This window comes from Crocodylus siamensis, chromosome 4, assembly GCF_052110815.1.
Source record: "Crocodylus siamensis isolate JL-2025a chromosome 4, ASM5211081v1, whole genome shotgun sequence".
Lineage (NCBI taxonomy): Eukaryota > Metazoa > Chordata > Crocodylia > Crocodylidae > Crocodylus > Crocodylus siamensis.
The window spans coordinates 102,838,048-102,863,544 of record NC_143398.1 but is presented as its reverse complement, the minus strand read 5'-3'; the positions used below and the strand labels follow the sequence as shown (position 1 = coordinate 102,863,544).

General features: G+C 41.6%; 2 protein-coding genes across 5 annotated transcripts in view; one reads left to right on the top strand and one right to left on the bottom strand.

Moving 5' to 3' along the window:
• The window catches only part of STAB2 (stabilin 2), a 138,273-nt gene extending 131,534 nt beyond the window's left edge, over positions 1-6,739 (top strand). The window contains exons 67-69 of the mRNA XM_090043223.1: positions 748-876; positions 2,833-2,952; positions 4,062-6,739. Of these exons, the coding sequence (XP_089899349.1) occupies positions 748-876; positions 2,833-2,952; positions 4,062-4,112 (300 nt within the window). The 3' untranslated portion in view covers positions 4,113-6,739. The remainder of the gene's footprint in view (positions 1-747; positions 877-2,832; positions 2,953-4,061) is intronic.
• The window catches only part of NT5DC3 (5'-nucleotidase domain containing 3), a 53,192-nt gene that overhangs the window by 15,302 nt on the left and 12,393 nt on the right, over positions 1-25,497 (bottom strand). Inside the window, exons 5-16 of one of the 4 annotated variants that reach the window (XM_090043227.1) lie at positions 21,381-21,471; positions 20,070-20,207; positions 18,511-18,571; positions 18,188-18,290; positions 17,964-18,065; positions 16,351-16,432; positions 15,920-16,006; positions 12,016-12,156; positions 11,459-11,523; positions 9,262-9,476; positions 7,087-7,117; positions 5,599-6,687 (exon numbers count right to left, since the gene is read on the bottom strand). In XM_090043227.1, coding sequence (XP_089899353.1) covers positions 6,651-6,687; positions 7,087-7,117; positions 9,262-9,476; positions 11,459-11,523; positions 12,016-12,156; positions 15,920-16,006; positions 16,351-16,432; positions 17,964-18,065; positions 18,188-18,290; positions 18,511-18,571; positions 20,070-20,207; positions 21,381-21,471 — 1,153 coding nt within the window. In that variant the 3' untranslated portion in view covers positions 5,599-6,650. Of the gene's footprint in view, positions 1-5,598; positions 9,477-11,458; positions 11,524-12,015; positions 12,157-15,919; positions 16,007-16,350; positions 16,433-17,963; positions 18,066-18,187; positions 18,291-18,510; positions 18,572-20,069; positions 20,208-21,380; positions 21,472-25,497 lie in introns of those variants that run through there. The other 3 variants (XM_090043224.1, XM_090043226.1, XM_090043225.1) reach the window with 3 other exon arrangements.

The following is a 25,497-nucleotide window of genomic DNA, read 5'->3' as shown; positions in this document are numbered from 1 at the left end:
TGGAATTTGAGTGCATTAAACATATCAACCTAAAAGGCCATTTATAGAATTGTCAGTAATTTCTTCACAGAACGCAAATATTCATGAGTAGAGTGGATGGTGCTCCATGTACCATTCATCTAGTTAAAGTAGGGTAAAAAGGGACCTTTTTTTTTTTTAAATCACAATCAGGAGATTTTTTTCAGGGCAGTGTTTATGAAGCCAGCAAGGCTGAGAGGGGGACATTGGTGGGTGGGCAGGCTTTTGTGCCCTGGAGAGGTCACTCCAGCTTCACTTTATTTTCAAGCAAGGATTCCCTTCAGTGAGGCAATGTCTCACTCAGCATAAATCTATAGTCGTGCAAGACAGATAAATGCCTACTACGAAGCTGTTGGGTATCCAGGGTGTAGCCATATTGGTCTAAAGAAAAAGCAATCAGAAGTTGTGGTAGAGGTGATATCTTTTTATTAGACCATTTTTTTTCCAAAAATCTATTCTTTAATTGCAAGCTTTTGGGCACAAACACCCTTCTTCAGGCATCAGAGAAGAGATTGTAAAAGTTCTTGGTCTAATAAAAGAACCACGAGTCCTGGTTACCATGAAGCTGGAAGTTCAACTAGAAAAGCAAGTCAGGGCCTGAATAGTGTCACTGTCTCCTCTGCAGCCCTGGAATTCTTTACCAAAACAATGTTTTTCTACACGACTCCGCTTTTGAACAACGCTCAGCAGAGCTTCCACAATTCACCATCTCTGTCTCTCTCTAACTAGCATTCTCTACATGCTGCATCTGGAACAGGAATCTTCTTTGCCACCATCCTGCTTATTGGAATCCTGGTATTTATTGGGTACACTTACTTCAGATTCAAGAACAGAACCAGTGGCTTCCAGCATTTCAAGGTAGGAGACAGGAAAGAGGGTTGGAGTTGACTGTGAGCAGGGATCAGTATCTCATACCCACATTATGAACAGCTATGCCTGAATATATGATTTCTATCCACTGACATCTGTCTCCAGTAATCCTTTTAAAAAATATACCTATGCACTTCAAGGTCCCCAGAAGAGGGATGTTTGATTAGCTTTGCTTTTGTGAATATTAATCTGCTCCTAAACAGAGATGCAAAAACTCTCAGGGGAACTGTAATAAACAGCCTTGCCTGTACAAATCTGTGACCTGCACAAGGAGACTCTCAGTACTGCTTCCCAAAAAAAGACAGGTCAAGAAATATGCAGTCTCTGCTTTCTAGGCTAACAAGGCTGCTCCCCCCAGCTGCTAGACACTAAACATGAAAGAGGTGAGTAATGACCTCTTGAAAACCAGGCCACATGCGCTGTGGGGAAACAGCATGCCCACTTGTCTGACCCAGAATAAATCTGCATTTGCTGGGGATCTGGTCATTCCAGAAAGACTCCATAAGGCGCAACAGACTCGCCTAAAACTTGTATTCTCTAACAGCCATGACACAGACACTAAGGGCACTGACAAGCATACAGGTCCCCACTCTAATTCCTGGTGCTCCACATAAAGTGCCATGAGTTAGAGTGATTTCCCCACCACACCCCCAACAACGCTGACTCAACAGATGTTTATCTGTTGGGCTGGGGGAAGAGGGGGACAGAGGCAGGGGAGGGAGCCAATATAGGGGAGGAGTTGGCTGCCTGCAGACTCTCTCCCCTAGCCCCCCAGCTCTGGTGCCGTTTGCAGGAAGGGGTGGGGTATAGTGGTGGGTGAGCTGGGATTTGCCATACCTGAGCTGCAGGGGGATGAGGAGGAGGCTGGGAGGGCTCCAATCCACCCACCCCCCATCTAGCTCAGGTCAGGCAAACCTGAGCTCATAGCTCCTCCCTCCTCCCTTCCTGCAGACAACACCAAGGACAGGGATGGGTTGCATCAGCCAGCCCCGATCCTGCTGAGAAACTGACCTAGGGAACAGAAGTTCTCCAAGGCGCTCTACTTTAGAGCACACGTCACATCATAGAAAGCACTCTACAGCCATGCAGGTGGCTGATCGTACAAGCGTCACTTCTGTCAGCATCCTAAGGTGCTACAGAGAGAGAGTTCATTTGAAAGTCTAATTACGGTTTCTTACTAGAACCTGTTCTCTTATCCCCATATATTTTGCTGTTAAAAGACATTCCTCTGAACTTGTCCACAGCGTTTATTTGAACTACCCTTCGATAGAAAAAAAAAAGGCTAGAGTTTTTTAAACATTAAAGCATTTGCTATGCTTCTGAAACATTCTTAGAGGAAAAATTGTAAGAGTCAACTAAAACCCTTCCTGCACATTTCCGTCAGGTGAAACAAACCAGCAACAATAGGGGTGTTCCGTGCAGGTTACCCAAAATGGGGTAAGAGTGGTTGAAAGAGTGTACAGGCAGTCATTCTGACACCTTGTAAAAACACAAGGTGAAAGCATCAGTTAGTTCATTAGAAAAAAATCTTCCTGGAGATAGTCACGAGCTCCTCTCCCTTCTAACCCTGTATACAGAACACGTTAACTCTTTTAGAAATGCCAATATTAAATAAAGGGAAACATATTTCAAATAGGGTAGTATCCAAGACTGGAGTGGAGCTCCATTTGCTAGACACTGTTCCTGTGCTAACAAGCATCTGCAGACAGACAGTGGGGGAAGAGAGGAAGTCCAGAACAAGACCACTTGCCCAGTAATCATACAACAAAGCCCAAACCAGAACTCAGGTCTCAATTCTACACCTGGCGCACTAGCCCATACTGACTCCAGACATAGCAATATAAATTATTTAGTCGCATGAAGCACAGCCAGGAGTGAAACTCTGAATGCTTCATTTGATAACAGAATGATGGAATCTAATTAGATGTATATGGTTTTCTGCAGTCTATAGATGACATTGATGCAACAGCACTGGACAATTCACAGCCTTCAAACATTACAAATCCCTCATATGAAAGTTCTACTGTGACTGCTCCACCAGAACCTACCTATGATCCATTTTCTGTAAGTATTCAGTGTGGTTTCCAACTGTAGTAGAGAGCTTAAGATCACAGAAAGAGTAGATAATTATACCAAAAATACATTAGTTTAGAACTGGGAAAGTATGTCCACGCTTCTTACATAGTTACCTACTGCTAACTGTGCTGCCCCAAAAATAACACTGTGAATACTAGTACCAGAACTGCAGGCTACTAGACCAAATCTTGCTCTGCAGAGGGACTCCAGTTAAAATACTGGTGGCTGGTAGTGATTTGTCTATGTGGAACATCATTCCCTCTTGCTACAGTGGTAACAAAAGATGAAAAATATGTAGAATACACCTAATTTTGAGACCAAACTCTTTACCTCTCCTAGAAACCATGTTACAAACAGGAATTTTCACTCAACATTTTTCTTATGAGACATGCATACAGCTTTTGTACAAAGTATTTCTGATAAATGTGATGCAACAAACATGGACAATGTTTGTAACGGAAAGGGTCATCCCTAGGGGTGTGCAAATTGGGGCAACTGTCCTGGGCCCCACGCTTTGGGGGGCCCTGCAGAGCTGGGTGGAGTGGCTGTGGCAACTCCACACCACCACTGCCAGCTTCGCATTCAGCTGCTCACTATCCCCTGGCCCCCTGCAGCAGGGGGCGGGACCCAACATGGGCTGATTTGCCCTGGTTCCTGTCCCCTGCTTGGGTTGGCTCTGGTAAACAGGAATGGGGGGCACTATATATGCACCCTAAAAGACTTGCAGGGAAGAGAGTTAAGACGACCAAAAGGTAAGTGGTGTGAATCCTTATTGCTCAGTTCAGAGCATACAAGCACAAACTTAAATCCCATTGACGCCTTTGTTGACTTCAACGGAATGCAGAGTTGAGGACAATTTTCCTTTGCCTATTGTTTTATCATGAGCATAAAGGGCATAAATTCCTTTCTGGATGCAAGATAAAGCATCTTGGCAGGATATCTAGTCAAGAATTTGAAGTGAAGTTTAAGTTTTGGTCTAGGTTTTAGTTTTCCTGGTGCACGTGCAAAGTATACACATACAGCAACTCACTGTCAGATAAAGCATATATTGGACAATACTGAGTCAAAAACTGAATTTAAAAATTTATATTTTACAGGATTCTGATGAACAGCAGCTTGTGACGAGTGGTCCTCAAGATCAGTTTTGAAGACTGAACTTACAGAATTAGATTGTGAAATGCTTGTCTATGGGGTTTTAAAAAAACAACCAACACAACCCAACATTTACTGTGAATCATCTCCAAAATGATCAAAGTACATTTAAAATAATCAATCACACCAACAATTTAAGTTTAAAACTTGAATTGTTCATTTGCCTTTACGCCTTCATTTTGTTTTGGGACTGAAGTAAGTGTGAATATTGAGAGCCTAAGTTTTTAAAAGGGAAAGTGACTGAACAAAGAAAGCAGAAACTAATGTTCCTTTTCTGTCACTCTGTCTCTTTCCTTTAGTTTAAACTGTAGCTCAGGGCGTTATGAGATAGTGAGTTGGATTATACCAATATATAAGTCAAACTTCATATGTCAAAATGCAAAAATATAAAGATCGGAATTGACCGACCAGAGTTAAGCAGATCCCATTCTTCTCCCTCAAACATATCAAACTTTAAGGACATAGCATTTGCCAGAGAACAGCCCAAGATGACTGTTTCCCAAAGCCCACCTGGCAACTATTTCACAACTCATGCCCTTGTATAACAGATATTACCTCTTCAAAACACACAGGCATTCCGGCCATTGACCTTAATTGGTATATGCCTGCTATTCGTTCACCGCTATAGCTCCGTTTTGTCTTGGTGTTGAATCTAGATGTGGTAAACACGGAGCTTAAGCCAAAAACACTTAATAGCATTAAGACATTCATTTTTAAAATTGTTCGCTTTTGTCATTACTGTTCTTCCTTATACAAACTGAAGTAAATGAAGATGCAAATATGGTATATGCCTGGTTTCACATTATTCAGAATTTGTCATCTTTGGAAAGGGGAGGAAATACTTATCATATCAGAACTAATAGGAAATGTAGACCATGTATGATTACTTGTTAGAAAAAAAAATTGTTCACCATCTGTTCTGCCTTTCACATTCATCTTAAGAGGTTTGTAAAGAGTAAAAGTCATCCTCTGCATTGTTCATATAGATTAAGTTGATACAAGTACCCTACATTTCACATAAAAGTGTTACATGGACAATAGCTGCCACCTTTTTTAGGTACACTATATCAAAGATAGCCTCCCTGTTGGCCATTGATATCAAATGTTAATTCTGACAACACATATACTGGTATTATCTTCTACAATGACTCATTTTTATAGCAAAGTTTTCCTTTATGAAAATATCCCAAGATGCAGGTTATACAAATAAACCTCATATGTTACAAAAGCCGCATCGGCCCAGTGCTTTTTGATGCAGCAGATCAAGCGTAAGTATTGACATCCTAAGTTTAAAAGCATCGGTGACTGAAGGACGAAGCTGGAAATTAACATTCTTTTTGTCATTCCCTCTCTTTCCTTTTCCAACTACCACCATTAAAGAATAAGAAATCCCACTTACACAGTTAATAAACTTGCCAGTTTCCCATCCATATTGTCCTTACTGGACAAATAAAATTGAAGACTCTTACAGGAACAAAAAAAGATAAGACACATGAACATTTTTATTGTGGCAAAATTAAATAGTTTATCATAATGGTTACACTCTTATACAGTTTTACTAACCAAACTTTATTTTTCCTCTAGATCAGAAGATTAAATTTTCTGGATTACCAATTTAGACTAGATATAAACAATTCACCTCATTTTGATGTTCACCTGAAATAAGCTTAAAAAATTAAAAGGGACACTGTCCTTTAAACATGCTGTAAAATCTGCGTGAAGTCAGCAATGAAAGTGTTAAAGAAGTAATTAACACAGAAAGCAGAACTACATAGTTAAAGAGCTGAGGCAGTTAGAAAAACTAAACATTTTTAAAGTTATGCCAAAATAAGAAAAGTATTCTAGCACTGAAAATATAAATGTGAATACTTAATAAACTTGTCAAACTCATATTTTACTGTTTGCTGAAAAATATGAATCCCCCATCACTAAAACTTGTGTGTAGTATATATTAAAGAAATTATGCAATATGCTAAAAATTTAAACTTAACTGTTCTCACAGCTCTCAATAGCTATGAACAATAATATTTTACTGAATTATGAAATTAGACTTGAAACAATGCACAGTACAGATTTACTAACAGAACCTTCCCACACAATATCTATTTAATTGTTCTCGTTTAACACATGACTAGTATATCAGGACTGACTTTTAAACCAAATTTAAAGAGACTAAACATTAAGTGTCAACATCAAGAGCATAAGCACCAAAAAGTTGTGACAATGCACAATTTTTAAATATGACATTCACCATTCAGTCAGATGGAAAAAGCATAGTGCCTTCATTGCTTCATTAACTAGTTATACTGTAGAATACAATCATTGGAAAAGTGTTTTGAGATCCCTGGAGTATGAAAGATGCTATGTACAGTACAATCAAAGTTTCTGTTCTAGCTTAGCATTATGACAATAAAGTCCTGAAAACTAAGTTGGGGATTCTGCCACCCACAGATTTCAGCATACAAAATAGATTTCTCTTAAAGAGATCTTGTATAATCTCGGCAAAAACACACCTGGTAAAGCTAAACTAAGGATCAATGGAGATTCATCCTCCTCCCCATCAAATTAAAACTCATGCATTTCAAGGTGAGAGAGAGAGAGAGAGAGAGAGAGAGAGAGAGAGGGGGGGGGGGGGAGAGAGAGAGAACACTTAGGGTGTTGTTCTTCAGGCTTGGAAAACAAGCTCAAGAAAACTGTGAACAAGAACATCATAACCAACCTCCAGGTCAGCAACAGATTTACTTCAAGCATCCAGGACATTTGGAATTATACAAGCAGTTTTAAAATACATCCTTCACTTTGCAAACATGCTTTTTAGAATTTGAAAAATATTGCATGTGAAAAACATTCCAGGCACACAAATATTAATGAGTGGAAAAGACTGGGAGAGGTAGGGGACAGGGGAGAGGAGGAGGAAGGAAAGGGAAAAAAGAAGAAAAACCAACTTTTGGTCAGCAAAATTTCATTTACCTGATGATCATGGTTGGAAGCAAATTATGCCCTAAAAGGAAATGAAGAATAATTCTTGCTGTATACAGTTTGCTAGTTACATTTTCAGATACTACTTAAAATTTAGAAACTTTAACAGATAAACTATATTTTTAAAATGGTTGAATTTTGGCAGGGGGTCAGACTTGATGAACTGCTCAGGTCCCTTCCAACCCTACCAACTATGAAACTATGAAATTGAATCAAACTATGGAGGTCCTAAAATGGTTGGGTAGGGAAGCACTGATGAGAGAAAGCTCTCTTTTGGTCACAGAACAGGAAAAGACCCTATATAGAAAACACTTCTCTAGTGGTTTAATAAAGTGCCTGTTTCAGGAAACATGTCATAAGATGCTTCCTTTGTGCGAAATACAGGTAAACTTCAGTTCAGTCTTTGAAACATCAAGAACTGTACAGTGTGAAGTTCCTGCTCATCTATTAACATAGGACATCAGTACTTTAAATAAATATTCTTGCTTGTCCATACAGTCACAGTTATTTCACTCCATCCAATTAGTCTCTCACCTCAACTTTGACAGTTGACAGTTTTAACCAAAAAATTAATTGGATATTTGCTTTTCAGTTTTCCTTGTCTTACTTTTTAAAGTTCTTTGGCCAGTCATGTACATCTTTTGAAATGTCAAAGTTTACATAAAACCATTTTCATAAATACATATAAAACATTATAAGACATCAGTCAACAATGGAAAAAAGCTGCATGCTGATTTAGTGTTCAAATGCCGTCTTTTGTGAAGAACTATGGTTCCCAGTTTTCAAAAGATGCATAATTCCACATACCAGAGGGCAGGTGGTTCAGCACTTTCTGAAAATTATGTTAATTCAAGGTGCATTAAGCTGACCACAAAAGTTAAAAAGTATTATTAGTCACACTTGTACATGGACAAAGCTTACATTTTCTTTGTCATGGGTGGAACAAAGTATGATGCTATGCTAACATAAATGCACACAGGCAGAAAAAGCAGCCTCTTAGCTATGAATCTCAGAGTATGTCCATGACTGCAATCCCTATTGTAACTGCAGTATTTTATAGAAACACCTGAGCTACTTCTGAACAAACTAGCTCAAAGGTGTTTAGGTGCAGCACTGCACAACTCAGTGCAGGGTTGAACACCTGCCCCAGAACTTACCACAGCCTAAGGCCTGTGCTGAGCTCTATGCTATGGAGTCTACATTCCTACTGGTTCCTGTACTAGCTAATTCAAAGCTAGCTCAGGTGCAGTCACTACAATGCACTGCAATGCAATCATTGTTGTGACTGAAGCATAGGCCTGCTCTCTGTAGGACATGATTAAAAGCCATTATATTTTGAAATATGGCAAGGGAAGTTACTAATACTACACTATACCTGACCCTCCCACCTCACAGTCAACCAGACAATAGTGCTCCGAATTAAAAAATGAACTTCAACATTTTCCATCGTGTCAGAATATAATCAGAGTCACCAGCTGGAGCTCCAGTGTCAAAAGGAAATAAACCTTTTTGTCTCTGTAAACCAGAAGGATGCAGAGAGGAGTTTTGCTATGGGGAAAAAAAATCTGTTTTTCCAGCTAACATTCTTGAAGGTCAATGTTCCCCTCCATGTGCAAATGTAACAAAATCCACCTTTAAGAGCAGTTACACACAGAGAAGAGAAGAGGACAATAATGCATAAATTCTTGGTCTGTTAATGTAGACCAGTTCAAGAGAGGCAACATGGATGTGCAAGATGAGTGTTTCTCAATGCTTTTAGACTGAAGGCACCCCTTGGAAAATGCCAGCTCTTAGCTTTCACAATGATAGAACAACTCTTCTGTTGCAAGTAACTCAGAAAGACCACAATAAATCAAAATGTTGATGAAATTGTGGGTTCCTATTTAAAATCCCTGGTTTTATCTTGCGAATCATATGTAGGAGTTTGCACACCTAAGAGTGCTAATATTCGATGGCACCTTAAAAGGGTCTCATTGCACCCTAAAGTGCTGCAGCACCCTTGTTTAGAATTACTTCACTAGATGCTTTACAGAAGGGCATCTACATTCTGATAAAATGAGTTGGGTAGATGCACTCATTGGTGGGAAGGACTAATGACACTGATGAACAAGCCCAGCACTCATTTGATCTGAAGCATCTCTTGTAGGAAAGGTATTCTGAATGTACCAGTACACAGTTGATCTGACCAGGTAGGAAGCTCATGCTGCAAAGGAGTCCTCCTTGGATAAAATGTGTAGTTGGGATCATAGTTCAAGAGACAACTGAGTGATGCCATGTAAATATCAGCAAATCGAGACAACCGCCGTAGAAAATAGGTTGGATTCTGGTCGGTTCTGAATAAGCTCCCAAACTGTGAATTGAAGAAGTTCTTAGTAGTTTCCCTGTCACAAGAGGAAAAATTAAGAAAAAGGAGAAAGGAAAAAAAATAAGCACCTTTTACCAGCTACTACTAATTCAGTGGCATCTGAAATTATCAGAACTGGTAACATAATATAGAAGTACAGTAAAATCTCTGTTACCCAGCATCCCAAGGGTAAAGGGATTGCCAGTTATATAAGAAGTCCAGTAACTGAAAACCTCCAGCAGCCATATGCAGAGTGGTGGCAGCACAGGGTAGCGAGTGGTGGCCATTGCCGCCACGTGCAAGCCACTTAAACTCACTTCAAAAAGTTTCCCTGACATTCTGTTACTTATTTATTAATAATATTAAGAATCTATCCTAAAAACTTGATCTTGCTTCTACGGAAACAAACATCAAAATTGCCACTGACCTCACTGGCATTACACAAAATCTTAAGTGTGTCAGATTTCTGATTTTTGGGGGGCTGGAGGAAAGGCTTTTGTCCTTGTCAAGTTCTTAATAATTCCCATTTTTCCAGGATATGGGAGAAAGAAAAAGAAAGGAAGCCAGAGTCATCAGCTGGGAGTTATCTAGCAATGACCAACAGAAGTAATTGTTCCTTGCTCTCTTGTCCCACCCATCACTGAGTTGTAGCCTGTTTGTGACCTCACTGACTCCCCCCGTACGACAGTTGAGAGTTTGGAGAAACACCGTACCAGCTGTTAGAAGTCTCTTCATTGTACCAGCTGTTGGAAGCCATAACCCTGCTCCCCAGCTTCTTTAATGGGTTCCTTCTCCAAAATGCACTTCCACCTCCAGTTTCTTAAAAAAAACTATATACACTGTAGAATGAGTACCTGCAATGATACCTGCTAAGCTGCAATAAATTGAACCATATTCCCTAACCTACCCAACCAGGAGCTACTTTGACCAGGGCAGGGTGGGTCTCTTTTACCTTCCCCAATCTAGCAATAAGGGAAGTACATTCCTTTCCAGTCTCAGTCCCATGCTGACAGCAGGACACAAAACCTGGTCCTGATGTGATCTTGCTGGAAGGAGTTGCTCATCAGGGTATGAGACCACTCCAGTGGGCAGGAAAAGTAATTATATACAACTCTGGTGTGTAAGGATGATGGCTTACCTGAGCAACTCTCAGCTCAGGTGAAGACCACCCTGCCTTACTTCCCCACATAAGAAGGAAAAGATCCCTTAAAAGGAGACAAGACCCCTTTCTTCCCATTTAACCAGACAAAGCCTTTCCTTCTGCCTTGAAGTTGCATTCCTGCTTCTACAAATCTCACTCTTGAGCTCTTGCATTCCCTCCCATCTACCCCGGTCACCATTTTTCCAGCTAAAGAGGACTGGCAGGACGCTTTTTGGTTCCAAAGGCTTTCCTACCAATGCTCTTTAGCCAACTATTACCATTCTCCCTCTCTTTTGAGGGAAATGGGTTTGTTTGCATCCTTTAAAAAATGTGAACTCCTCCCCCACAAAAAAAAAATATCTGATGTCAGATCCTATAACATTTAAGAGAAATTTAAGTGCTGCTCCCTCAATTCAGAAATGTGGTTTTGAATTAAGCATAAGTTGATCTATGGAGCTGTTAGCAATGGGTACAAATTGAATATGGAAGAGGCACAGAGAAACACAGAAGAATTTGAGACTACAAAATCAGGACTGTGCAGGGTGAAAACAGTATCAGGGTAACATCAAGCTATTTGTGTGGGACCAAGATCATAATGTACATATTGTGGAGGTAGGAGGGAGAAAAACCACGACAAAGCTCTGCAGTTGGTGTGCAAGTTCACGGGGTCTGTAAAAAGAGACAAAAACTGCAGAAGAGGTAGATAGAAGATAGCTATGCATCTCATTTCTTTCCTATCGGTAACTATAACAGAGGATATCAGTTGCTGGGGAAAAGAAACTGGGAAATTCGAAACCAGAAACCTACTGAAGAGGTTGATATTAAAATTTTCAAGTTATCATTAAGAACACCCAAATATAAGAAAGTTCATTTCTTACCTCATTTCTTTTCTTTCCTTTTTCCATTCTTCTAAAACTATTTGAGAATCTGGATCTCTATGGACCTGAACAAAAAATATAGATACTAAGTAACTGAACATGCCATTTATAAAAAAGTGCTGCTTGAGAGAGTCTTTGCACACTGGAAAAAAAGTCTGAAAGCGAGCAAGCATCAAATGCAATAATCAAAGAAAAGAAATATGCAGAAATCTGTTATGCCCTACCCACCAAACACAAGCTGAATGCCATGGTACATACACAGATTCTTTTACCAACAGACTTGAAGAAAGAGTTTTTGCCAAGTAAGCTTTAAAACACAACATTATTTTGTTGCTTTTACTTCCGTTCGGTATATTTTGAGACCCATTAGAACCTGTGAAGAAACTAGCTGAATAAATTCAATCCTTCTTGCAATTTTTGTTCATCTACAATCAGATTTAAAGGCTTAAATGTAAAAGACATAAAATCAGACAGAAAACACTTGTAACCTGACTTGTAACTTGAAGAATTGGCTGAATTCCCTCTGCTAAATAAAACCTATTTAAAAGCACACAAACCTGCATGTGCTCCAGTAATCCAGTCAGGGTTTGTAGCCAGGTCATGGTTTGAATGTATTTCTCTGTGTTCATGATTTTAATCTCTGATCGTAACTCTGGAATAATAGCACCAGTGCGCCAGCCATGCTTCAGAGTCAAATCCTATTTACCAACAAGGATAGCAAAATGTAAATGAAAAATTTCTTACAATTCTTTAGCCATACAAGGGTATCAAATTAATTGCTTCCTATATGTAAGCAGAAATCCAAAGCACGTGATTGTCAGGCCCTCCTAACAATACAATATTTTTAAAAATACACTTCAAATTCTGCTTTTCCAAAGTCAGAGGACTGATTCTGGTGGGGCAAAGGAAACTTCCCATTGTTCAGTGTCACAGGGTACCAAGTGCTCAGTTACCCTGCTCTATAGGCAGTCTGCCCAGCTCTCACCTGCCACACCACGATGTTATACACTGGTGTTAGTTTTTATACAGCGTGCAAAAGGCTGCCCTGATCTTATAACAACCAGGGATCCAAGTTTTCCATTTTCCATGGAAAAACAGAGAAAATCCTAGATTTTTTCCCCGCTTTACCAAATGCAAACACAGATTTCTCATTTTACCAAAGAAACCCACAGATTTTGTAGTTTTGCTATGAGACCTCTACAAGCTGTCAGACTTCCAGCCTGCAGGGGGCTGGGAGACAGTGGGAGGAGGATGGTCAGGCAGAGGACACACTGCACACTGCCCTGCACACTGGCCCGTGGGAGTGCACGCAGCAGCAGGGAGCCAGCCCCCCCTCCCCGCCCCCCAAGCCTGCAGCAGGGGAGAGAGCCAGTCTCCATGCTCTGCTGCACTGCAGCAGCCGCCACCTCCTGCCGGAGGCAAGAGGCTGCGGACACAGGTCCCTGGCCCCATAGCCCTGCAAGCTGTGTGCCCCCTCCAGCAGGGCTGCGGGGGGGAAGGAGGAGAGTAAAGTGAGGGGCTTTTCATTTTAAATCACGGATTCAGGGGGGGGTTAATCAGCGAATTTGTGATATTTTAATTGGGGAAAATCAGGATCCCTGATAATGATCACCCGGATTGTGGTCCTGGCCATATGTGCCAACTGCATGGCTCCATACCTTCCCTACGCCATGCCCGATGCCTCGCAGATGGCATCCTTACAGACGTTCTACCAATTGGTGATAGCGCCCCTCACTAGGCCTTCTGACCCCTCATCCCCCCTCAGCCATACTCTGGGCCTTGACACCTTTCACACAGCCCCTTCCTGGGCTACCAGACCCTTGATCTCCCTCTCAGCCCCACTCAGGTTGCCAGACCCCTCAGTCTCTTCTACAGCCTCTCAGACCCCTAAGTCTCATACAACCACTCCCTGGGCTGCCAGCACCTTTTGGTCCCTCGTCCTGGACCATTTTAGTTCTTTACTCTCCTGGCTGTTTTCCAGGCCCTCAGACCCACCCAGTCCTGCACTCTAATCCTAGCCCCTCACTACGCAGCTGGACCCCTCTGGTCCCACTATGCTCACTGGGCCTCACTGTATTCAGCTCAGGCCCCTCAGGCTAAGCCTCACTATGCAGGCTCAGGCTGATCTCTCAGGCCCTGCATCTAGCCTGCTGGGTCCTCTGGACCCATGCTGTCCTGGTTTTGCCTGGCCAGTGCTTTTCTTTTGGGGTGTGATCCCCTAACATTCCCCTTCTATGAGGTAACCCACAAGCAGTGGGAGCTGAGGTTTTCTGGAGCCCCATCCTCGCCTTTCCCTGGAGTGACCCATGTGTGCCTGCAGTGGGGTTGCCCCACCACAAGCAGCCCTACCATGCTAACCAGCGCCAGTAGGGTGCAGTTTCAGATCTTACTTAGGACTCATCTTCAGGCCTATCTGATCTTACATGTCCCTCTCTGGGCTCTCCCCTAGCTGTCCTATGCCCCTCCTGGGCTGCTAGACACTGCACACCCTAGCCTTAGCTCCATCTTTCCTCTAAGTCCTCTGTCTCTGGCCCCTAGCTCACTCTTGGACCCTGTCCTTGATCCTTCCTCCTCAGACAGCCTAGCACCAGGCATCATCATCCTGGGCTGCCTTCTGCTTGACTTCTCCCTCTCAGCTGTGGCTGCCCCCCACAGGCACCTTTGGCTTCTCCTAGACTCTGGCCCCACCTCCGGGCCAGTCAAGATTCCAGACTCCCAGTTCTGGCAGTCTTATGGTGGGCTATTTCAATCTTTGGCCCACCCTGGGCCCTGACCCCAGCTTGGACTAGCTGAGGTTCACAGGGTCAGTCCCCCAAACAGCCAGCCCTCTCTTCTCTGTGGGCCCGCCCTCTTGGACTGCTCCATAGATCACTCCCCTTCTCTGGACTCGCCTGGAGCTCCCAATAGGTTTTTCTTAACTGCAGCCCCTTTCCTTCTGTAGGCTCATCCAGGCCCCAATAGGCTCCCATGCCCTGCCACACTCTAGTTTCACCCAGGTTCTTCCTTAAGTCTCTCACACTTTTGGCCATTCTTTCAGGGTTCGCCTAGCCCCTCAACAGGCCCACAAAATTTCAGCCCCTCTCTGGGCTGGCCTGGCCTCCCACTAGGTCCCTGTGCACTCAGCCCCTTCTTAGGGCTCTGGACCCTACATCAGATCCCCAGGAATACTCTCCATCCCCTAGTTCCTACCCAAACCTCTGGATGTCATTCTCCTTGCTGGCATTCAGGAATGGCAGCCTTCCTGCTGGGTGATGTTTCTTCACCAGCTCTTAAGATGTTACTGCCAGACCTGCTCTCAGGCTCTGGGCTTACACCCATCCATCCTCCAGTCAGGTAGCTCCCTGTCAATAAGGTGACTCCCTTGATCAGGCCTAGCCTCACCTGCTGGCCCCTGGATTAATTAGGCCTAACCCCACCTGTTGATGGCTGAGCAAACTGCTGACCTATTAAAGTGGCACACCAAGTGCCCTGCCACACACTGCATCAAGGAACTCTACTGGCATAAGGTCAGAGGTATCAGGGGAGTGTACACAGCTGGGCAATGCTCCACAGTGTTCATGTACTTACCTCCCTTGGCATAACAGACCACAAGACACTCCCCCTATTAGCTGCTAAAACTTCCACAATTGACAGGTGTTATCATGAGGCAGCTGCCACTAGTTCCCTGTGCTTTCTCCTTCTCTGTGCCTATGCAAAGTACAACTGCTCTTCTTTTTTTTCTCTTTGGTCCAGATTCTGCTAACCTTAATACTACATGAGTTAAACCCTAAACAGAACAAGATAGAATGGAGGGTCCTGACATTTTCTTCCATTGCAACATAGTATGCAAAATACTGAAAACCATAGGATACGGGAAGTCACAAGACAATCTTAAGTAGCAATTTAAGCCAACTGCCTCTATCTTACTGCACAAATAAGATAATCTTACTAACCTATACCTTGATGCCACAGCTTAACTGTTCTTTTATTTGTTTTATGTGGCTGCCCTTGATAGCACGGCAAAAAACAAGATGTTGTAAGTAGTGACAGGAAGATTGCTTCCTGTAATTGAAAACAGAAGCTCATTCATTTCTCATTACAAATGCTTGTAAATGTCATCCAAATCAGCAATATGCTGTATGGTAGGACATCCACATTTATTCTCGGTTAAAAATGAGGCACCAAGTATTTGACTCAAGAATGAGGGCTTACATTCCTGTCCTTGACAATTTCGGAACAAGCTCAAAGCTACACAGCAGGTGCTAGATAATATAATCATCCTTCTTTGGAAGCTATTTTAAGTTTTCTCAATGCTTCAAGCCACTTTTCTGTGAAATTTTGTTAACTTCCACAAATTGCACTGGTTTAAAATGTAATAATTAGGAACATCAACATGAGAGCTTCTTGTTTTGAATTGCTTTTCAAAACAAAAAGCAACAGGTTTTTTTTCAGGAAATAGCATTAGGAAAATAAATTGCTTACTGCCAGATCACTGTAAATGTGGTCACCAAAATACAGGACTCTGGAACCCCTCCAGCCAGTAAGCTTCAAAAACTCATATAAGTTACCCTGCAGAACAACAACAACAAAATATGTATACCAAAACAGCATCCAACATTCCTGTTTATGAACAATGAGAAAACATGTTTAAAAACAAATTTAAAAACCACACTGAAACACTTTGAATTCCACATTATACATACCATTTTTATTACAAAAATGTACATAGAATATGTATATTACGTATGAGTATATCGAAAGCCCACAACAATCATTCCATTAGTCAAATAATTCTCATCCACCGTTTAATCTGATTTAAAAAAAATTATGAAGGTTATGAAAGACTTAAGATTCTGGCAACTGGAAATTAAATTTATAAAGACAATGAGAGAATGTACTGTAAGTGTACATACCTGTTTATATATCTGGCCTTTCTGCAATTTGTGAATTTTGTCCCAAAGCAACACTCCCCTTTCATTCACCTTCCGAAAAGGTCTTAAAAAAGAAAGATAGAAACGTCTGTCATGCTTGTCACAGTGCTGAAGAGACTGCTTCATCATATGCCAATCTTTCAGCAAAAGAATCAGTTTAAGTTTTAACTAAGGCCTGATAAATCTAAATGTATTTTATAACTACTGGGCCTTGATTTATAGCAATAGACAGCCAAACATTATCTTGTATCTTTTTCATATACATAAAATATTATATATACAAATATAAAAAAGTTAAAGAAACTTTGCTCAGTTGTTGTTTTCTCTTAAGTTCCATAACTAGCTAAAGTAAAAGTCTCAGGGTTGGCAGTATGAAGCTACTACGTCAACAAGTATTAACTCAGAAGGGAACAAAAAGAAAATTGGGAATGACATATAGATGAGATTCTTTAATACAGGGATATAAGTTGTAGCCATATTGGTCTAAGGGTATAGGCAGGCAAGTTTCTTTAGGTAAATCCGGTATCTTTCATCAGATCAACTAAAATAGTTGCAAAAATTCTTTGCAAGTTTTTGGGTACAAACATCCTTCATCAGGCTGAGGAAGCATCCCCTTCCCTCACCTCCCCACCCGCTTCTCACCCCCTGACTGCCCATCAGTGAAAATGCAAATTGAGGCACTCTCACATACTGGCCTCTAGATTCCATTCTGTTCCATCCAGAAAGAGCACAAGCCAACTGCAGATGCTTCCTCAGCCTGACAAAGGGTGTTTGTACCCAAAAGCTTGCAAAGAAAATTTTTTCCAACTATTTCAGTTGATCCTTTAATATAGGAGTGTCAAAGACCCAGTATGGATCCTGAACCAGCTGGGGCAGGCGCTGCATATGGTGAGGGTCCCAGAATGGGTACGTGTAGTGGATCCAACATGGGTGGTAGAAGAGAGCAGGGGGGTCCATGGGCCCATGGACTAGCCTCATGCCACTCATCCTGCCTGGGGAGCCACATGAGTTTAATACCCCTGCTATGTAGATGACTGTGACATGTACATATAGGGAAAGAACATGTTCTGAAATGTAACATTTCCCCCTCTTCCCTCCTCCTACCAAAAGGAACTGACTAACTGAATCATACTGCAGCAAAGGAAGACTACTGCCCCTAAACAATATTAAGTGTAAAGGAATTCAGGCTTTCTAAAAAAAACCAAGAGAAGGCACACCAAGTTGTTTTACTTTTAAGACCTGCCTGCCCTAACACCAGTGATTCTTAACAATAACATTTACAATGAAAGCCCTAAAAATGTGCTGAGTTCCCTAAACCTAACTGAAAAAAAGGAAAGCATTCAAGATGTGATAATCAGGAAACAGCACTCCCTCACTCCAGCAGTCCCATAATAGATATCTGAAATACAAAGCTGGAAGTTGAGGCTCCAGAGGCTTGTATTCTTACATTTTTCCGTGACTTTGAAAAGAAATTGTATCTGATGAAATCTCGCTTATAAACCTCCATAAATACAATTTTATACACAGAGTAATATATCTCACACCCTTACACAGAGTGGATTCCTAGAGCCACACTGGACTGGCAAAATACTCACCTTCTCTTATCATTGAAGAAGTTTGGCTTGTCAGCCTGTACAATGACAACATCAAAAAGATCTCTCCAGTCCTTTCCAACTATGAACTTCATACCCTTGTCCCTACAGAAAGCATTGCAGCATTAATGAAATACAGCAGTAGTGAGCTAACATTTACGATAACACAGAACACAATACCCTCATTTTTATGTTTTAGAAGTACAGTTATGTGGCAGCTCACTTACACAAAGCTACTTGGACTGTTTGTGATGAGAAACATTTTCTTGCCATGGTCAGCCAGCTTCGCTAACACTGCACGGGTCTGCTCAGCATAGCAAATGTACTTTTCTAGTAAAAGATATTAAAATTCCATAGAACATCAATTCAAAGAGAATACTTGGCTACATTCACAGAAAGCCATATATATTTAATTAGGAAAATCTTATAAAATAAATGTAAAATGCCAAAAAACTTCATTGTATTGCAAATTGTAGAAGGGAGATGAAAACTAAACTGATAATTAAAACACAGAGAAAAATTATCCATGTTTAATCTCACTGGTACTTACCAATATCTGCCTCAATTGCTCTGTACATTATTCCTTTGATGTGTACATCCCTAATTGAATCCTGTCAGGATAGCAATACAGCATTAACAGTAAAGACCAAAGAAAAACATCTTTTGAAATCTGAATACTCTATTCACTTGTACCATGCAAGTAACTTTCTTTTATAACAATTATTCTCTTTGAAAAAACAGACTGGAAAGAGAATAATTAGCATAGACTAAAAAACAAAACAAAAAACAAAAACAAACAATTTATTCCCTTGAGGTGTTCACTAGCTATACGTCACTATTGCTCTATAAAGCAGCTTATCTTCCAAGATGTTAATTTTAAGACTTCCTGGAAGCATGTAACTTGAAGCAGCAGGGTCAATTAGCTAAAAAAAAGATTGCAAAAAGAGAACCCTAAGGGGTAACATGAGGCTAAAACCCTTAGGAAAGCCCCAGTTACACCAAATTTCTGTTGAGCTTTGGAGTACAATGCATTCCTCTCCAGCAGAAACTGAAATCGTAATCAGACAGCTTTTCCAGTTAGGATCACTCTCAACTACCCTGTCATTTAATGAGATTTATGAACAGACAATAATAGCTAAAACCTTAAGAAACAAAACTAGAATGAACTTTAAAAGCATTTGGCTGGTTTCCTCGTCTGGATCTATAACACACTTCCTAGTAATACAGCATTGCTACCATTTTGTCACTGGTGTAAGCTACAGTCCAGGTCCTGTCAAAAGACAACACCAAAACTTAAAGCCAAACAAGAAAACAAAAAACGATGGAGAAAGAAGCTAGAGAAGAGGCAGAGCTTTGGAAACTTCAGAACTTCTGCCAAAAAAGTGATAGCTAAATAATATAAAGTTATTTGGGAACTGTAGAGTTTGCCAAAATGTTTCTCATCCATTAGGGAAAGTGCAATGGAATGTACAGTTAAGTTTACCACTCACATACATAGCTCAAGAGATGTAGGCTGTCTTAAAAATTGTAAAAATGGGTAGACTACAAAAATAATAATGTTAAAAAAAAACTGTAAAAAATAACTAGAAACAACAGAACTGCCTTCAAGAGGAAAGAACACGAACTTCTCTGGTGCTATATTCCTATGAAGTTATTCCTTATTTCCTCTTTATCAATTTGAGTCTTTTCCAGGTACTTCTCTAGGAATTAGGAGGGCTGAAGAGCTCCACTCAAAGCTGCCATAATGGATAAGGTGTGTGTGACAGGAGGTGAGGCAGGGGGTTCTAAATGCAGACAGTACACATGGATACTTCAGACTGGAAATCCCATTTAGTATTATGCTGCTTGCTAATATGGAACAGCATCCAATGCACATATTTAAATACTGATCCAAACTTTCTCTCACAAGAATGAGTCTCTTGAATCTAGACCTCCTTCCCAATCTCCTGTCAACAAAGTACCACTCAGAACAAATCCCCTGCAGCCAACTATGTAAAACTGTGGTTCCATAACAGACTTAACTAAAGGAGAAACAGAGGGTTCAAGCTTTTTTACAGCCATAAAAATACAAGTGGTGGAAGTGTCAGCAATCTCAGCTAAAACTGATACCTTGACATCTTTGTACAGATGAACAGGCTCATAGTCTATGTTGTTCTTCAGAAAATATTCATTCACACAAGAAAGGAGAGTCATCTCTGGCAGAGAGAATATATCCATGAACTGTTTCATTGTGTTTCCATGTGAGCTCTGCAAATAAAAAAAACCATCTGAAATATTTACCAAAATGAAGTCCTATATAGGACTATACAAATGTACTTACTTCCATTACTTAAATCAGAATTATTTACACTAACAAAAGGGAAACATCAAACAACCAAATCAGATGAAGTTAAAACTGTCCAACTTTTAACCACAAATTCTATGGATGAATAAGGATACTATTTCATTTAAAAACACACACAAACTAGGTGGGGGGGGTTTGTTTTGTTTTGGTTTTTTTGCTGTTTAAAAGGGGCAAAAAAAAAAAAAAAAAAAAAATCAAGTGAAGGTTCTTGAACGCATTTGTCAAGAAGTTTGCAATCTACATCCCCTCCAGAAAAGGTACACAGTATAAAGACAAAAAATGATACGACAAGCTAACAAAAACAGACTACAATTTCAGAACATTTTGCTTCCTTGAAGTGAGATGGTGAAAATCAAAAAGATCTTGCAATAATGACTACACACTAAAAGGAACACACAGTAATAAAGGTTCCAACAATTGGAAGACCTCAACCCAACCACTCTCAAACCAACCCCTCCCCTCAAAAAATATGTAGAAAGCCACTAGACATGCTTGGCTTGAGGCTACATACAGGCCAAGACCAGGCAGGAAAAAAGCAAAAACAAACAAAATCCCCCCCAAACCTTCTTTAAGACTATGCCATGAGGAACACAAAACATTTTTCAGGATACTCACATATCACAGTCTAGTTTTAATGCCTTCTGACAACATTAAAAGGGAACGTGTCAGCACCACTCATTGACCCTAAAAGGGTCAATACATCCCTCCCTAGCTAAATGAATTACTTGGTGCAGACACAAAATGACGGACCTACCACTCAACACCAGCCCTTTTGGTGTTACTAAGCTGAGCTGTGTGAAGGAACAATGGGGAAGCCCCTTCATCTTTCTATGCTTCTGTTTCCCATCTGTAAAAGCAAGGTGATAATCCTTGCTTTCTCCCACTCTTTGTCTACCAATTTAGACAATAAATTCTTTAGGGTAGGAACTTATGTTGTGTTTGTACAGTGTATAGAGCAAAGTACTTGGGCATTACAGTAATGCAACTAATAGGAATATTTAAAAAAAAAAGAAAAGCAAGTCTTATATATGATTTCCATTTGTTTTCTAAAAACACAAGTAGTTGATAACTTTTACCTTTCCATAAAAGTCACTCATTTGTTCCAGAGGGACATGGGATCCATCGTACATTGCAATGACTTCTTCATCCGGAACAACACTGAGACCCCTGGCAATACCAATATTAATTTCAGTTCTAAAGTTCATCAGATATTTCAAGCAATTATTGCATGATAGCCTGTCTGTACAAAAACAAAAACAAAAAACCCAACAACTTGGGCCCCAAACTTCCTAAAATACTAATACTATATCAGAGGATCTCACGGGTTTCATAACTTACAGACCAAGCTGTTCCTTAAGACAGATTCAGATCTTGCCAAATCACAAACAAGTAACACTTTAACAAAGTTGACGCACACAAAACACATTCCAATTTTAAGCTCTTTTTTCTTTCTTCAAAAAAAAAAAAAAAAAAAGCCTATTAGCTTCCATTAAAACTACCCAGGGCTTGTAAAGAGTAGATGGAGCTTCTAGTTTTTCAACAAAGCAATTCTCTTCCCTGTCTTTGTTTCATAAGGCATTGATAATGCGATAGTGTTTAAACCAGATTATTCTGCGGTATGACCTTGAAAGACCGAGGGGGAAAAAATGGAACTTTTATTACTAAATAAAGTTTATTTAGTAATCTCAATACAATTCAGTCTCATTGAGTTTTAAATGATAATTAAAGGATTTGTGACAAATGTTAAATACAAACTCATAATATGAAGGGGTAAGGATGTCCTCATTTGTCTTCACAATTCCCAAATGGATCATTATTTAACTCTTATAGGTTTTTCTTCTTCCAACTAACACCCTTTATTGGAGCGCACTGGATATATCAATACACCTCAACATCTGGGTCTTGTTTCCAACTCTCCCCCAGATTTCTTGCAGAACCTTATGCAAGGCAGCTGACTTCAGTTTCTTCTCTTACCTTAAGTGCTATGAGGCTTAATAACTACTGACGATTTTTTAAAAAAAATAATTATAGATTCTATCAGTATTTGAGAATGGAATGCACTACTGGAAACAAAGTATTTGATATTATCCATTTTGCAGCAGGGTTAAGGAACATGAGACATTATTTGCCCAAGGTGCATATAGTCACTAACAGAGCCAAGAATGGAACCAGTGAACAGTGATTCCTGTTCTAACCCCTGCACAATTTTGCCAAGTGCTTTTGAGAATGGGTCATTCTTGACCTGGAAGGATGTGGGCAGTGGAGTCCCCCAGGGCTTGGTCCTTGGGCCCGCACTGTTCAACATCCTCATCAGTGACTTGGATGAGGGGGTAAAAAGCACACTGTTCAAATTTGCTGATGATACTAAGATGGGGGGGGATGTGGGCACGCTGGAAGGGAGGAATAGGCTACAATTGGACTTAGACAGGTTACGGGGTGGGCGGATGAGAATAGGATGGGATTCAACACTGACAAGTACAAGGTGTTGCACCTGGGGTGGAAGAACCAGCAGCATACCGACAGGCTGGGGAACTCCCTTCTCGTCAGTGCAGAGCCAGAAAAGGATTTTGGAGTCATCATTGACGCCAAGATGAACCTGGGCAGGCAGTGTGGGGATGCAGACAGGAAGGCCAGCCACACCTTGTCATGCATGCACAGATGCATCTCAAGCAGGTCGAAGGAGGTGATCCTCCCCCTCTATGCGGCACTGGTCAGGCCGCAGTTGGAGTACTGCGTCCAGTTCTGGGCGCCGCACTTCAAGAGGGATGTGGACAGCATGGAGAGGGTCCAAAGGAGGGCCACACGCATGATCAGGGGGCAGTAGGGCAGGCCCTACGAGAAGAGGCTACGGGACCCAAACCTGTTCAGCCTCCACAAGAGAAGGCTGAGGGGGGATCTTGTGGCCTGTTACAAACTGGTCAGAGGGGACCAGCAGGCATTGGGGGAGTCCCTGTTCCCCCAAGCACTACCAGGAGTGACTAGAAATAACAGTCACAAGCTGGCAGAGGGTAAATTCAGGTTAGACATCAGGAGGTGCTACTTCACTGTCAGAGCGGCTAGGATCTGGAACCAACTTCCAAGCGAAGTGGTGCTGGCTCCTACCTTGGGGGTCTTTAAGACAAGGTTAGACAATCACCTTGCTGGGGTCGTTTGACCCCAGTACTCTTTCCTGCCATGGCAGGGGGTCGGACTTGATGATTGGTTCAGGTCCCTTCCGACCCTACTAACTATGAAACTATGAGTACTGCAAAATAGAACACTTGGGAATTATCAGACACATATAATTCCAAGCCAACCGGAAAACTACAGGTGTCTGTGAAGTACGTGATCAGGGTCATTTTAGATAATTTCTGAGACATGGCAGTGCCCAAACCTTAACATGCAAGAAAAGTGAAGGTTGCCATGGAATCCCAGCTATCACCACAGTTTATACCTCAGCTGTGCACATACAGGGTTTCTTTCGTCCAGTTCAGAGAAGGGCAAGTTATGGCTGGTCTACACCAGTTTTCCCATTACTGCCAGTGCAATATACAAGTAGCATACAGTAAAGCATTGGCGCTGATGTTGCTGAGAAATGTCAGTACAAATCAGTAGGCCTGCGTGAAAGCAATCCTTTTGCTTTGGATTCAGCTGATTCAGGGGACAGCGCTTCAATTTGGTGATTCAAATCACTGACCCGACTGGATTCAGCCAAATCTGATTTGGAGATTCAGCTGCTGCCGAACCTCTGAACCAGGCAGCCCAGATCCATCCCCTGCCTGCTCTCCCAACCCAGCAATGGCTGCCCCGCCAGCCCCAGCTCCCAGCACTTTTTTTTTTTCCAAAGGCAGACTCACTGGGTGCTGCCAGGTGCAGGGGGGGCTCACACTGCCTCAACACTGCATGGGGGGGCTCACACTGCATGGGGGGGTTCTGCACGAGCCCCCAAGCCTCACTCCCGCTGTCCCAGCCCCCCCATGGCTGCCCCCCCTACCATGGCTCCAGCCCTCCAGTGATGGGTGATCCCCACTGCCCCATAGGCGGTTCTGCACAAGCATGCCATAGCCCTGGCAGGAGTTTTTCCTGTTTTTTTCCCAGGGTTTTTCTTTTTCTTTTTTTTCCTCTTAAAGGGCCAGAGCTGGGGTAGACAGGGCAGCCATGGGTGGGGGTGGCTGGGGGGCTCACAGCACATGGTGTGGGGGGCAGTGGGGATGGCCCCCTCACCCCCACCCCCAGCAGCACCCAGGGAGTCAGGGCTTTTTTTTAAAGTAGCAGGAGCTGGGGCAGACAAGGCAGCCACAGGCAGGTGGGGGGGGGGGGGAAGAGGTCCATGGGGGACCCCTGCCATCCCCTCCCCTAGCCCACCCTCCCCCACCCCTACTTACCCACTTCAAGTCCAGCTGCAGTGGGCAGGGACTGCCAAAAATCAAAGCTCTCCAAATCTTTTCTGAAGATTCAGAGAGCTTTGAATCTATTTGGACCTTTTAATTGGTCCCCTGATTAGATTCAGATTTGGAGATTTGGTCACTGAATCAGCCCAAATCTCCTCCAAATTGAAATCACCACCTGAAGCTTTGTGCAGCCCTACAAATCATGCTTTAAAGAGATGAAATGAGCATGTGTCAGTATACACAGGATACACACAGGCTGCATGTGAAGATAAAACTGAACAACTATGTGATAAATTCACTACATAATGCACTACTAGCTTCAGCTAGCCTCTGATCTGACTAGCCAGCACTTCAAGTAATGAAAAACAATATTTATTTAACCTGCTCTTTTTTTTTTAAATAAATAAAATCAACCTGACAGAAAATCATTGCTTCTCTTCAGAGGTACACTAGGCCAATTTTCAAGATTAGCAAAATTACTGATTGGTGCACTTTTTCCTCCTACACAAGTTTCTTGGCCTTAAAATCTCTTATCTCACTGCACTGCTAGCACAGAATTAAGACATTAAGAACCCCAGTTTTACTTTGCTCAATGAAACACAGTGCTGGAGCCAAAAATTGCAATCTTTGTGCATAGAGAGCTTTGAAATTGCCTCCTGGAAAGGAAGATTAATTTCAGGCTTTACAGCCTTCTCAAAAGGACTCTGAAGTTACAAATTTAGGTAAAAATATTACTTCACATTATTTAGAAACTTTCCTAAACATCTGAGTTCACAGAAAAATAAAAGCAACTAGTTTTAGGGATAAAAGGATATGTGCTAAT